The 15347-nt window shown below is 43.3% G+C and overlaps 1 protein-coding gene across 3 annotated transcripts in view; it reads left to right on the top strand.

Annotated features, from left to right (window-relative positions):
* Positions 1-14185, top strand: part of F13A1 (coagulation factor XIII A chain) — a 63451-nt gene extending 49266 nt beyond the window's left edge. For all 3 annotated transcript variants that reach the window (XM_056332349.1, XM_056332350.1, XM_056332348.1), the window contains 4 exons: positions 366-653; positions 4711-4871; positions 7873-8009; positions 11968-14185. In XM_056332349.1, the coding sequence (XP_056188324.1) occupies positions 366-653; positions 4711-4871; positions 7873-8009; positions 11968-12112 (731 nt within the window). In that variant the 3' untranslated portion in view covers positions 12113-14185. The remainder of the gene's footprint in view (positions 1-365; positions 654-4710; positions 4872-7872; positions 8010-11967) is intronic.
* Positions 14186-15347: the final 1162 nt, after the last annotated feature.

Raw genomic sequence — 15347 nt, 5'->3', positions numbered from 1 at the left:
GTAAGCTGTAGTGAAAACAAAGGGTAGTCATGGAGTAACTTGAAGCATTCAAAACAGCTCAAGGCTCTCTGTACAGCTGTTTAGACATTTCTTACTCAGGCCAGATGTTTGTACAGAGTAAATCAGCGTGGCTCCATTAATATCAATTAAGCTACATCAGTTTATCTGATATGGCTTGAACCCTTAACACCAGCTTACTTGGAAGCTGTGAAGTTCTAATATTAACTTTACCACAGGAAGGTTCACCGTCCTCATCCACTCATTTCAGCTACCATAAACTGTGGCAGGTGCCCCCTTGTGATCGGTGAGTGGGCTAATGCAGTACTCCTGTTTCTTTTCTAAATTTGATTTTCATTCATTTCTAGGCTCAGAGGAGGAGAGACTGGCTCTTGAGACTGCTGTGATGTATGGCATTAAAAAGCAAGCTACCCAAGATACCACGTATCAGCCACAAACGGATGTGGACATGGAATTCCAAGTGCAAAAGGCAATCCTTGGCAGTGACTTTAAAGTCACTATAATATTCAGGAACAAAAGTCGCAACCAGTACACTGCTACTACCTACCTTTCAGGCAACATAGTGTTTTATACAGGAGTCACAAAAAATGAATTCAAGAAATACTCCTTCAGTGCAAAACTGGAGCCCTCTTCATGTAAGGCTTGCATCGTTGTTTTGAAACAGGCTAGCTTTTTTTCTCTGTATCATTAACTGTAACCAATGTCTCTGCCCGTGGGTAAAGGCAATTCTAGTAGCTAGGTGTAGGATGCTCCAGGGTATCAGGAGGCTCCAGTCCCAAATCTGGCCCTGCTACCAGCGTCATTTAGAGCTGAGACTGTTTTCTTCAGACAGTTGCTCCCTGCATAATGCTCTGTTACCTGAGCTACATTTCTGGAAACTAATTTTTTCTTATTTAGTACGAAAGAAAGCAAAGGAGTGCAAGATTTTTCATACCTTTAGTCTCCTGGTAAGTGAGTTAATCTCAGTAAGTGAAGGAAAAGTTCTGGTTGCCCAGGGTGTCATTTATGGGGACAGAAAGGTGAATATCTTGTCTTACCTGATAGAAGATAACAAGCTCTGAGTGGGTTCAAGTGCACATCTGGCTTTGGAAGGCTGGGTGGTTCAGGTTTTCATACTTAGAGTGATCTAAAAAGTTTATGTGTAACTAAAATGTACCACTATAGAGCAGGGGTATTTTTCAGCTGGGCAGGTGCCCCAGCTGTGGATTATCTTTACAGATGCAGCTTCTGCTTTTCCTAGTGCCCTCTGGACTGCGGTGGAGAGATCCTGCCTCCCTCTTGTCACGAGAAAAGCCATTCCTGGCAGCCTAGCTCATGCGGCTGAGGGCAGGGTTTTGCACTGCTCAGAGTAGGGAGGGACATTATCCTTTTTTATTTTGGACATAACCAATTTTCTGGCAGCCTTGGCAGCCCCATTCAGAGAACAGTCAGCAAGTGCTGAGGACCTGCTGTGCTCCAAAGTGCAATGGAACAGGCTGACAGTAGATCCCTGGCTTCTCCAGCGACAAGCAACTGCCAATCACTTGTTCCCCTGACAGGCCCGTGCTCTTGGGTCAGTGTCTCCAGCTCAGCAAAAGTCATGAGAACATGCTCTTATGGAGGTTGTCAGAGGATCCTCCACTTAAGTTCCCCTATGGAGAGAGTCAGGAGCAACGATTTTGCCTTCTTGATGCTGCTGCTGGGCAAACACAATCTCTGCTGGGCGCAGTGGGAGTGGCAGGATTTTGGGAGGCCAAAGGATGGGCCTCCTGATCTGGGTCTGATGCTGGATCACAGCAAACCTGGCTGTCTTCTGAGCTTTCTCATCAGTCTTGTCTAACTCATCTCCGCTCAAGAGACACTGTGAGCCCTCTTTTCTCAAAGAGGATGGGTTTTGTCTCGGTGAGAAGCCTCCACAGAACCACAGTTCCTGCCGTGCTATGAAAAAAAATCCTCTGCTTTCATCCTTACTTTGAGCATCATCTAAAACTGCACAATTTTATTTGGAGCTGATTAATCTCCATAAAGTAGGAGTCCACTTATAGGGATCTACTGGTGAAGATTAATAGAAATTCTACCTCCATTTTATAACAAAGCCCTGACAGCTGCTTGCTGGTTCTTTCTAACTCCCCGACTCATTTGCAGGGGGTCTGGAAATGGGCATTGGGTTGTTCTAACGCAGCCTACCAAAACACAGTGTGGGGGTTTATAGTGGCTTGCATCAGTTACTAAATATTTTACCTGAAATACTGCAAAACTTTCAGAGACTTGGCTAGGTACAGCAAAAAAAAATCTGTTCCAATTGCTTAATCTAAATTCTGTGCCACTTCTTTGACAGGGAAAATTTAGTCATCTTGTAGAAGATGTGCAAATACCTACTATGCTTTCTGGCTGTGATTTGTGCTTGGTTCCAGGGCTTATGCCTGCTCTTGCATTAAAGGTCTGTGTAAGGTATTATTACCTAAAACACAGCTTCTTCAGTTTTGAGGCTCATCTAGCTCCTCTGTGCAAGAAATGAAATGAATAGATGTTTAAGGATCACTGAGCCTCAAAATCTTTTTCTTTTTTTTTTTAAAGTAAATGGTTTGTAAAAAGCTTATTGAAACCATGCTGGAAACTCTGAATTGACTGTTGGTGGGTGAACACAGACTAGAGAGAAGTACTTGAGAGAAGAGAATATGATTTTTTTTGGATTGTCCCCATCATTGCTTCTGAGCAAGGAGACATGTTTTAAGGTATTCCCACCTTTCAAGGTGGAAATTAGCTTATATCTGAGCTACAGTCGTCTGCTTGTGGAGCACTTTGTCCTGCAAATACCCCTCACAGGTTCCATCGTCTCTCAAGGTGATACATAAAACTTGAGCATGAATTCTTTCCCCTTTGCCTTGGAAAGGAGCAGGCATGCGATCAGGAACGGTGCCTGAGCAGATGGGCAGTGTGAAGGGAGGCAATGTGATCATTTGCAACTGTGTGAGAATACTCTGTCAGGGGTGTGAGGGAGGTTACCTGCCGAGGCTCTCAAGCAGTTTGTAGGCTTCATTCATGGCAAGAACTGTGTGTCTATATATAGAAGTAACAAAAAATTATAACACAGGAAAGTTGTATCAAAGGTGTTCTTCCAGCCCATGCTACTGAAAGAATGAAGCAAACGAAGTTTTCCAACAGGAAGTGAATGCACGATTTTCAGAATAATGATTAAAGGAATTGTGTGGGTTGAAAACATCTTTGAGGATTTGAATAGCTTAAACCTTGCAGTGCCTTCAAAGGTGCTCTCACATCTACTCAGTTATATTTAGTTTTCTCTGTTTTTCTGAAAGGCTGTAGGGCAGCTCAGCGTGTCTCCCTTGGCTTTCCCAGGTGCAGTAAGTGGTACTGGCAACTTACCAGCACAGCCAGTGCTAAGGAAATAGAATTCTATTAATCTGGGGTTTTTTCCTGTGGTGATTAAATTTAAACAGAAAAGTTTATCTTTCCTTCCACTGTGAAGTACATTTCTCTTGGATTGTAACTATTTTATTTATTTACTTCACACAAATGAGAAATACCTTGCCTGATTTATAATTTACAGTTTGGGGCATTATGGGAAATTCTTTCACAAAAAATACAGAGTGAGAGGGAGGGAGGGTGAGCACATCAAGTAAATTTAAGGCTGGCCTGGCAAATCCAGGTCAGGTGGTCACCAAGGGAATAGCTTTGAAACCAAATCAAGGAGCTGGTTTTGATGTGAGCGGATCAAAAGAGTGAAAAGGGGTGAATGTCATTTACCCAATTGAGTTCAATTATCTCTGTGTGTACAGCCTATGTCACAAATACAGTACAAATAATGGATAACAGTAATAATCACAGTTAACAGATGGGAGATCTTGATATGTTTACTAGGGTTATAATAAATGTTTATAGAGGTAAGAGCTGCAGGGCTATATATTCTGCCTGGTCACTTAGCAGGTCTGCTTCTCTGCATCACATTCTCACACCATTGTTAGCCTGGGAATTGCAGTTCAATATGGTTAAAATTAATGATTCCCTGCATCTCAACCATCTAGCCTAGGGGGACTTGTTCCTTTCAATAATTATTGTCAGGGAGCACGTGAAAGCTCTCCGGAGGGCACGCTTGCAACAGAAGGACCTTCTTGCTAAAATTTGCAGGCATATCCAGCATAGGACAAAGGCAGATATCCAGACGTGCCATGGAGGGCAGGTGATCTCCCAGGTAGCCTGCATGGGCTCACACCCCACAGTGGCTGCTCTGGTGGCATCCCTGACATCATCCCTCTGCCAGGAAGAGAGGCAGAGAAAGCACAGGAATAAAGTGAAAGAGCAGATGTTTATAGAGGTGACACTCAAAATTGGTTGGGAACTTCATGCCCAGTAGCTATTTATTGCCGGTCTTGCTTCTCACTTATTTTGTGGTAGTGCCTAGAAGCCTTCAACAGTGACCTGGGCTCATGCTGAGGGGCACTGGGAGAGGCTGTGCACAAACCCAGCCCTTGCCCTAGGGAGCTCACAGCCTAAATGGAAAGAGGGCAAGACAGGAGGGAGAATGGTGAGGTAAAGAAATTTAGATAGTTTGGGCAAAAAAATCAAAGCCATTCTTTGGTTTTGGGCCACCTTTTCACTAAGACACTCGTGTAACTGGCACTGGCCAGGATGGGGGGAGCATTTAGCCATTAGATTGCTTCAGATCTCTTTTTTCTTTCCTGTTTTCCCCCTCAGCTAGCGCTTTTGATGTTGTGATCAAATCGAGTGAATACCTGAGTGACTTGCTGGACCAAGCCTCCTTTCATTTCTTTGTGACGGCACGGATCAATGAAACAGGGAAGATTCTGGCCATGCAGAAGGCGACAGTCCTGGAAATTCCCACCCTGCGGATCAAGGTAGCTCAAGGCTGTGATGGAGGGGCATGACTACCATGCTGCACGCGGGCTGTTCGGTGCAAGGCTGTCATGTTGGCTTCTGGGATGGAGGGGTGTATGTGTGTGCGCACATTCTACCACGGGCCTTGTAAAGCAGCAGCTGGCTGGAGTGTATGGGGATGTATAGGTATCTTCTATATTGTACCGAGTATCCCTACATTGCAGTCTGAGGCTGCTAGCATCACTGGTAGTAAAGAGCTGAAGTGGCTTCAATGGAGGAAGGAGGGGGAATGATCTGAGAAAGCTGGAGAAACTCAAAGGGTAAGAGAGATTACTCATTCGAGTCACTGAAGTCTACAACTATTTCAGAAGTCCGTTATATTTAAAGCAACACAGCACAGAAGCCTCTTGCTGAAGAACGAAGGGCACTTCTATTGAGGCAAATTTGTTTGGAAAGCTCCTGCAGGTGTTGTGGAAAGTTTCTCCAAACTCAATGGGCAGCACTGATTTGGGACAATGCTTTCAGAATTTCAGTGCTTTGCTGCCACTCTGTGAATATATGGTCAGTGGAGTTCCTTGAACGTTCAAGAATTTCTACCACAGTGATGGCATGGTACCTATGAAAATGTAGAAGTGTAATGTTTGTGACAGGAAAAGGACCCTATGTTGTATGGCAAAGGCAGGGCTGAGATTTAGAGTTCTCAACTGATAACTGGGTTTCCAAATAAATTGCCTCATTTTCAGAAGTGCTCAGCCTTCATCTGCCTTGAACGATGTTATTTGGATCTACTTTTTTCCTAATGCTAAAAAAAAGCCATCAGAACAACTGTTCAGGAAGCTTTATATCTAACGAATGCTGCTTCCTAAAATTCAAGACCTTCAAAGAAATCGAAGTCTATAGAACTTTTTCTTCCTGTATATTTATTTGAACCAGTGTTCAGGTTTCCATACAATAATTTATGTTGTAACTGCAGCCTTCTGCAGAAAAAGCTTTTTAAAAAGCATAGATCAAAACTACAGTGAAGTTTGCAAAAAAATCCACTCAATTTCATGGTCTGCGAAAATGTCACAATGATCTGATCGGATTATTGGTATTTTCAAACTAAAGGGGTTTTGTTTATTGAGCATTCTAGAGAGGAGGTAAGCAAGACAGATAAACTCTGCTTCAAATCTCTGTCTTCAGTAACCGAATGTTTAAAGTGGAAAGTTCTTTCAATTCAATACTTAACAGAACATCTTGTACAGCATCCCCAATTTCAGCTTCAAAATAGTTTATCCTCCCTGCTGTTATGAAGAAAGGATGTTTAGTATATAAGATAGGTTGCTGTCCAATAACCATGTTTTCTACTAAAACTGAGTTTGTCTCTTCTTTCTGATGTGTGAAGATACTCTGAAATTTTAATAGCTGGATTTTTTTAAGTGTATGCATGCATGTGTATATACCTATGTATTTATACAGGAAACTTTGCTTTATGGTTTTTTTAAGAAATCTGAGGAAACATATCTCCCTAGTTTTCTTGCCACATTTCTTCACTGAGTGTGGCTGGCAGATGAGTTCTTAATGTGAGAGTAAGAGAGAAGAATGAAAAAAAACTATTTCCCCTCGTCTTCGGATACACCTTTGATCTTTCTCTGTTGGTCTAAGGGGATCGGCAGAATTAACAGCTGAGGAAATTACACTATATTGTAATTTAGCTTGACACCAGGTTACAAAAACAAGCTCAGCAAATTCTTATCATGGTCTCAGTTGGCATGTGTGGGAGTTCAGGATGATTTTGAATCCTCCCATGTAACCGTGATCTTAAATGGGCAATGGAAGTAAGGAAGACATAAGACCTCTAATTGGGCTAAGACTTCTGAAAATGCCACTGGTGCCTTTTTGCAAATTCAGGTGGTCAAACACTGTTGAGAGCTTAGCTGTGAGTATCTCATCCTTTATTACAGGCAGTGTGTTGGTATTTGGTGCAGAGTGATCCCTTAGACCAGAGTCTTTCCAACTTTTTGCAGCTGTCATACTCCTTAAAAATTTGCAGCAGGGCTTGCAGAATACTTTAAATTTGTTGACAACATACTTGTTTTTCTTAGTTACCTTTCTCAAGGCCCTTTAAAGTAGTTCATAGGCTAGCTGGGATCTGCCAGCCATAAGTTAAAAACTCTTGCCTTAGCCTTTTATATTCTGTGAGAAATGCTGTGTTTCTAGCGGGGAAAAAATAACCCAAATCCTCATGCATGTAGTCTTTCTTTAAAAACACGTCCATGTGGAGGTGTTTTCCAGGCAGCTCTGCTACTGGCACTGATCTGAAGGGACAGGCAGATCCCTTCAGCTGCGTACTGGAATACATGTGGAAGTCAATGTGATCACTGTTGATTAGTCTCACAGTTTAATATTTTCCAGTGCAAAATGTATTGGGTTTTGGCTGTCTTAAGACTTTCAGAGACAACTGGCTCTCAAGTCTACGTGGAGCACATGTGCAGTGTTGGAAACTCTTCAGAGCACAAGAGGCAGTTGCAAGGCAGGGGGAAGACGGACACAGCACTTTTGTGGGGTGCAAGCAATATGACCCAGTGTTTCTAATTTAGGGTATTCAGACCTGCCCTTCTCCTCTGGAGCTTATGTCCTGAGTTGATGCCTTGCACTTCAGTGCTGGTGAGGAGCCTGGGGAGAGGGGCAGGATCTGGGAGAGAGGCCCCCTCGGCTGGATTGGCCCTCAGCTGGACACTCAGCTCCAGGGCTGTGCATGTAGATGTCTAGTTTTTCTATGGAAATGAGGGCCTGCCTCTCGACCTGTTGTGTGGCTTGAGGAAAAATTGCAATGGGCAGAAAAATCTGCAGTGGTACCTACGGGCCCATCCAACAATTTTCTTCTGTCTAGGCTTTATCTGCCTCATGCAGTTTTGCTGTGTGCTCCGTTCCCCCTCCTCTCCTTCCTTGCAAGTCATGCATATTTAACCCTACAGAATTCACCATGGGGCTTTTTATTATTATCAGCTTGTGGAGTGCTGTCCTGTCCTTGTCTTGCAGACCCAAGGTGAGCTGGTAGCTGGTAAAGAAATGTCTGTGACTGTAGAATTCACCAATCCTCTGAAACAAATCCTGGAGAACGTCACTCTCCGCCTCGAGGGACCTGGCATACTGAGAACGATGAAAAAGGAGTTCAGGTAGGGAAGAAAGCACAACTAGCTGGGAGCTCATCCCCGCTTGCTCACAGGAGAAAGCTCACACAAGACACTTAACTAAATGCTGCACTGAGTAATTCAATTCAGACACTCTCTCCTTACTTTACAATTCAATACACAGGGGAGCTATAGGTCTCAGTACTCAGAAGAAGTCAGGCTGTCCAGAGAGACTGTGAGAGCATTTCATCTGTTCAGTACCAGTGCTGGAGGAAGGAGTAGTGGTGATGGGTAGTTGCTAATGCAGCCTGAGTTTACTTTTTCACTGTATTATGTTATTTTTAGTGCTTGACAATAGCACCTATGAGCCGCTATCACGGAAAGAAAGATTTATCCTACATGTGAAAAGTTTGTCACCACTCAGTATCTGCAAATCAAGTCCTGTGCTATTTTTCAAAAAGAGCTTTTCTCCACTCATGTTAATTGTGGTTATACAAGATGTTCAGGTACCTCAGATGATCTTTGCAAGCTTCTGCCAATACACAAAATGTGTGTTGGATGCAGCAGAGCCCGCTGGGATGGGTGCAGCATGTGTGCGAGCACACAGCTGCCCCACGGTAGCACCACTGCACAAGGCTGCCCTGGCACAGAGTGCTCCCAAGCCGGAGGACAAGGAAAGCCACCTTCATTAGACTCAGAGCTGCACCTCGTGCTGACACGGTGGTACCCACATGCTAAGCAAGTTGTTTCCTAAACCCTCTTTCCACTTGAGTTCAGTGTTATAAGCTCAGCATTAGCCAGTTCTGGGATATACAACTGAGATCCTTAGAAAATTTTGCAGCCATTGCTTAGTCTTGGGCAGCCAAAGCGGTGTTATCTATCATTACCTGAGCTGACGGTCCCCAGGTGTGTGCAAAAGGAGTTTGAAAAATTGCCTGTGCTTCAGCAGCTGCATAAATTGTCAGCATTATCTGCAGCCAGTAGGAGAGGTCTGAGCCTGATTGCACCTGGGCCAGGGATAAAAAGATCAAAACCAGTCTCCAGAGTGGAGCTAGGTAGGAAAATGACTGTGAAAGGGCATCATACCATGCTTGCTTTGTGCACGTGGTGTGTCACAGATGCTGCTGAACATGACTCAGCACAGTCTGCAGTTACAGAAGTTGCAGCAATAGCCCTGGTTGCTGCCCAGCCGTGCCAGCCTCCCCTGTTGTTCTGCATCCTTCTCATCCTAAAAGCTGCTGTGGGCTGCTTTCACCTTCAAGGATGCAGAAGTTGTCAGGTGCATCAAAGGCACAGGAGTTAGGGAGAGAAATGACTCATGGAGTAGACATCATTTCCCTTCAAGTCACAGTGTTTTCCCCTTTTCAGTAGCGCCTCTGGCATCATTTAAAATGGAAATGGATCAGCTTAGTCGTTTTAAGATTTAACTTCTCTAAGATGAATGAAGGGTGCAGGCTATACACACAGAGGACAGAAAGGGGGCAGTTGTAGTTTATTTAAATAATAATCACATTTGCCTCCATGCATTCAAAGTGATGAATGGCTCTGGTGTGGTGATGGCTCAGCATATTACACAGAACCATTCATCACTGAATTGTCGCTCAGGAAAATCAGATCAGGGTGGCTTTACTCCGTTTGCAAAGAGAATTAAACCTATCCTAGGCTTTCCCCACCCTTGCACCACTTCCCTGTCCATCAGGGACTGTCGGATACGGGATGTGGCTTTTGCACTTCTTTGTGGGGATGAGACTTTTGACCTCTCTGTATTTTTAAGGTAGCTTTTCTGTATCACTTGGGTGACTCCACAAAACAGGTATGTGTGATCCAGCTGATACAACATTATTCTGGGAATGAAGTGTCTTGGAGGCTTCAGTATTGACCATTCATGAAGAATATATATATATATGTATATATCTTGATAGACACACATAGTGATGTTTAGCTATTAGCCTCAGACAAATGAGGAACGTGACTTGTGGAAAAGCCTTTGGCAGCATCAAGTCCTACATGGGGAATAGTCTTTGCATGACAAATGAGAATTAACCAGGCAGTGATGGATTGTGTTAAAAGGATTTTAGCCAAGCATGCATTCACACTAGCAGGTAAGTAACTTTGGGTGTTTCTACATGTCAAAGCTCAGCTAATATTAGCTAATATTAGCATTCAAGAAGCAAGTCGTTTTGGAGGTAGGGCAGTAAAGAAACAGGAAAAGGTGGATTTGCTTTCCCAGCACGGCTGTTGTCTTCCTGCAGATACACACACATATATAAATATATGCATCTATTTTATGCAGAGATGATAGCACTGTAAATCAGAGGTGGTAGCACTACCCTTTCTCACTGGGGTGCTGTGGAGATGTGGTCTGGAGACCTTCAAGCCCTCATCCTTAGAGAATCTGGCCCCCGAGTGTTCAAGAAAGCAGACCAAACCTTGCTGCACAGCAGACTGGTATAATACCTTCTTCACTTCCCATACAGATAATCCCTTGCAGATCATTCCCATAAACTCTAAATTCAAAAAGGTATTTAACCTTGTATAGCAATTGAAGTCATTGCTTTATCGTGCTGCCATTATAGAGGGCATTTCATGGAGCCAGCAGGCCAGCTGAGGGGAACAGAATATCTCTCATAAAGAACAAAGATAAAAAGGGAGAACACTTGCCAGAAGCTGTCTGCACATGCTCACACCAAAAATATGATCTTCCTCTGCTTTTTCTTTTCTAAAATTGGGTACATGCCCCAGGGTACTTATGACTGTATATGAAAAATGCAATGCAGTGCCATACCTAAGCTAGCCTCTAAAGAGCTAGAATACCGCTCATTTCAGAAGGGACAGGCTTGCACTGAAACAAATATTCAGGTGGGAGGATCCCAGGCTAGTTCATTTTGAGCTAGTTAAGGTTGCTTGTTTTGTGGCAACTTGTGTTAAACCTGGGCAGTGATTTCTGCCCTGACCCTGGCATAGGACATGGTGTCTGAGGGCCAAATTCTACCTGATGAGAATTTGAAACAGTGGCTAAAGTTTAGGCTTACTTTATTCTCACTTTATTCAGTTGTTTGCAGAATCCCATAACCATATGAGATAAGAACACTGGCTAAATTTGTAACCCTCTTACTTAATGCGGAAGAAAAGAACAGTAATTTTTATAAATAGCTCCCTATTATGCCACCTTCTTCATTGGTTCCTTTGCAGCAACTGTATCCTGACATCCCCCAAACGTAATCAATCACTCAATATCATCCTTCAAAACCTGCACACAGAACATAGTGAAAGCACCAAGGAAGCACAGAAACCCAATACCTGAGGCTCTTCATGCATCTTAATTGTAGCAAAAACTGAAAATCAAGAGCAGCGCAAAATAAAGTTGTGTTATAATATGAGTTATCAAATCATACATAATGCAAAAGAGTAACTGCTAACAGCAGGACTCCCAAGAACACTTTGACTTATTTGTATGGACATGAAGAAGTCATCTGAAGTGGCTAGTGAGGAGATCTGCTGACGTTACAACTGTGGCAGGGTGGTTCAGGCTAGGAGCTAGTGGAGGGACTCAGCATCTCATCAGCGCTGCGTTGGGTTTGCATGCCAGTGCCCTGGACACTTCATAACAAGGACTTATTTAAACATTTACGGAATCATCAACGGGCTATAGGCTATAATAAACAGGAAAAATCTAATTATAAAGTAGAAAAAATATGTGAGCTGCAAAGAAGATAATTCTGAAAGTGATTGTGAGAGGAAGTGACAGGAGGCAGAGGAAAATGGATTCATTTTGGAAATTTAAAATTAGCCTGGAGGAAAGGCTAGAAAAGGCTTTGACAGAGTCAGTTCTGAGAGGAATAGAAGGTGGAGGGAATAATTTATAGGATGCTTATAAGAATGAGTGAAACATAAAAAATTTGAGACATGTTATACTGCCAGCCCTCAGTTTTTCCAGTTGTGGGTCAGTTTGAGAGCACTGGCTGACTGATCACAATATTGTTACTTTCCTTTTTCCCTACAGGAAAATCCCAATGAACTCTACCTTGATCTGGGATGTAAAATGCATCCCAAAGAAACCAGGATTACGAAAGCTGATTGCAAGCCTAAATTGTGATGCTTTGAGGCATGTGTATGGTGAGCTGAATGTTCAGATTCAGAAGCCGTGAACCAAGGTGCCTGCCTTCATCTCTCATTTAGTCATATTTCAAAGTATCATGTTGATGGGGGGTACAGGGGAAGAGGTAGAAATCTGTTTATTGTTATTTTAGTCATCCTTGTGCTGAACATTACTTAATAAAGAAAACTAATTGGTAGGACTGGAAAAAGCACCTGGGCAGTGAATGATTTAAAATTAGATACATGCAATTAAAGGCAATTCTAGACCATATTATTCCTATAGTTCACTTGTATTTATGGCCTTTTACATTATGCTGCAAGGGAATCTGAAAAGCTCCATTCACCAAAGTAGCCTGAACTTTAGTTTTAATTAAGGCCTGATATTTCACTGAAAAGGAAAAAAAGAAGAACCCAGTGTTATAAATTCTTAGATAGAATTACACATCCTATGGTAGCTCATTCAGGGTGCAATAAAAACAGGTATTTCTAGCTAAAGGGACTGCTTTATCTTATAATGTTACAGTTTTCCAGTTCATGGAGAGCTTACTTTGCTGCAAGCGTCTCTCAGGATGTGTTATCTCCAAAATACTCCCAGCTCCTTGTTTCCTCTTGTGGCTTCCCTATGCTTTTCCCCCTACTCTTTCACATGCACAGACACCCACACATACTCTCTGCTGTATTTCACGCCCTCATCCCACCCCATATGCTGTCGACATGTTGTCCTCCTTTGCTTGATGAAAATCCAGAGTTTTCCATGCCCCTGCTCAGAGTTCATGACACCAAGCTTGCATTTCCTGATCACATCTCTTGTGTATGGTGTGTTCTCCCTTCATCCTCTTCTGCCTTTTCTTCTCTCCTGAACCCACCCTGTAGCCCCACTTCCCCACACATGTGTGTCTCGGGGGGGTTCGCTGCCCCAGAGCAGTCCAGGCTCTGCCAGCTGGTAAATGAGGTGAAAGAGAGAGGAATGGAGGGGGCAGCCTGAGGGTCTTCCCCTGCCAGCCCCCCAAGCCTAGCAAATATCCTGCACTGGAGCTGCGGGTGAGTTTGGATTAAACCATGCCAGAAAGTTCCCAGGAATCACGGCTACTGCAGAATGAAGTCCTGTTACATGAGCAACCCCAGGAATATGCAAGGACAGAAGTTCAGCTGGAAAAGGAATAAACATGTATCCTGAGAGTCAGAAACTCCACAAGCTGGGTCTCTTCTTGCCTGTCTCACAGCATATTCCTCTGTGAGATGCAGTGGGGCTTCCCAAGGCATCTCTGCTCCCCTGAGGACCTTCTGGCCCAGAAGCTGCTCTGAATCTGTGGTTTCCATTAGTCTTCTGTGCTGGGTAGTGCTCCATCATAAGCCATGTACCCCATTGTGCTAGGGCAGCAGCAGAGGCAGGGGTGTGCGTTCATCTCTCATCTCCCCTGAAATCCTTCTCTGGATCTTTTTCCACAAGCTGCAGCAACTCCTCTCCACGGGCTGCAGTGTGTAAGAGCATGTCCCATACTAACAGCACAGGTGAACCAACTGAGCTTCCAAAGAAGTTAAAAGAAGCCTCATGCTCATTAAACGCTGTGGCTTTACGGTACTGTATGGCCCTGTCATTTTGTGGTCTCATTAGTGAGAAAGCAAGGGACGTGTCTTGCCTTCTGCTCCTCTCCTTGCCATGCATTGCCTCCTGCAAAACCTGTGACCAGCTGTTAAAAATAAGCAAGTCCTGGGAGGGGAGAAATGCAGGCTGCTCTTTTGCTAAAGTATGTTGAACTAAGCAAAGATTCATTGCACCTCATTTGCTCAGTGAGTACCCCTGGATCCAAGAACACCAGGCTTTTGGGGGCTTTCGCTTCAGGCATGGGCACACACTCAGTTCCTACAGCCTGAGTGACCACATCAGAAACTCTGCAATGTCAAAGTCGCCACTATAAGTCCTCCAGGGTACAAGGGACTGAACAGCATGTGGTAAATGCAAGGTGACAATCTCTGTTAAGTAATTAAGCAGTCCTACCAGAGTCTACATCTTCTAATAAAATTATCCATTTTTTGCTTTTGCATATAAACCTTCTTTCCATTGCAGACTTTTTTATAACTACACTGTAATAAGAATTTAAAATAAAGCATGTGTGATTGCACTTGTGTCTTGTGTTCTGCATTTTGATCAATCACTTCTTCTACATAGTAGCACTATAGACACCCCTTGCTGCATCTTAATTGTAAAAGTTTAAAAATTTGCTTCTGAGCCATGTTAATAAAGGTGTCTTTTTTTTTTTTTTTTTTTTGGTGCTAAAGAGAAAACCCTATCTTTATTCAAATGAGCAAAACAAAAAATAAAACGAACAAACAAGTAGGCTCAGTTTAACTATTTGCCTTTGTTTTCCCTTCTGTTTTAACAATTGACTACATAAGGTGACAATTTCCAGATCATATGTGCCACAGTGCCAGCAAAAAGAATCCCCAGATTCCCCTGGAAATTGCTCCAACATGTCAGAGCCCATTAAGTGGCCAGTATACTCCTAATTAAACCTTACCTACATCCCATTTGTGCTTCTCTCAGCTAAATATTTCAAGCCATTTTACTAACAGTAGTTAAGCTGAACGATGTTCACCAGGAGACAGTAAGTATTTTTATTGATAGTTTATAGAGGGATATATTGAAGCAAAGAGAAGTGATGACTGGGAATAGAGGCCAGGGATGTCAACAGCCCTTGGCATCACCAGCCTGCTCACTCCATACAGAGTTTCTCACAAAAAAGTTAGGGACAAAATGAGGGTGGTCTCTAGGATTTCAGCCACTCATCACCCTGTGCATGAGCTGTTGCAGGAATCACAGGTAAAATCTGACTGAAGAAGCAGTGAGTGCTTCTTCAGTGATAGCACTATGGGTACACATAGAGAATAATTAATTGATAATAAGGTCAGATTGGCAACCCCAGATCTGGAGGATCTTTGAACTGGAAAAGAGCTGAGGGTCTCTTTTGAGTGCGGTGAACTTGTGTCCTCACGCCAACCATCACATCTCAGGGATGGACTGGGGAGGAAAAAGTTCAAAACCAAACCCCTGCCTCCACAGATCCCACACTCCAGTAGCTCGGAGAAGCCAAGTACAGACAAAAGTCTGTGTGCTCCTGAAAGCACACCTCATTTGTTACCAACTTGTATATCCAAGCTATGGGGCAGGTTGCTTCAATTCCCATCAATCTGTCACATCCAAAGTCTTGTTATGATCAAAACACACCTTACAGGCAGACCTAGGAAGAATATATTGTTAGTCTTGTTAAAAGTAGTCTAATCAAA

This window comes from Falco biarmicus, chromosome 3 (assembly GCF_023638135.1).
Source record: "Falco biarmicus isolate bFalBia1 chromosome 3, bFalBia1.pri, whole genome shotgun sequence".
NCBI classification, from domain to species: domain Eukaryota; kingdom Metazoa; phylum Chordata; class Aves; order Falconiformes; family Falconidae; genus Falco; species Falco biarmicus.
This window is presented reverse-complemented; position numbering and strand designations above follow the sequence as displayed.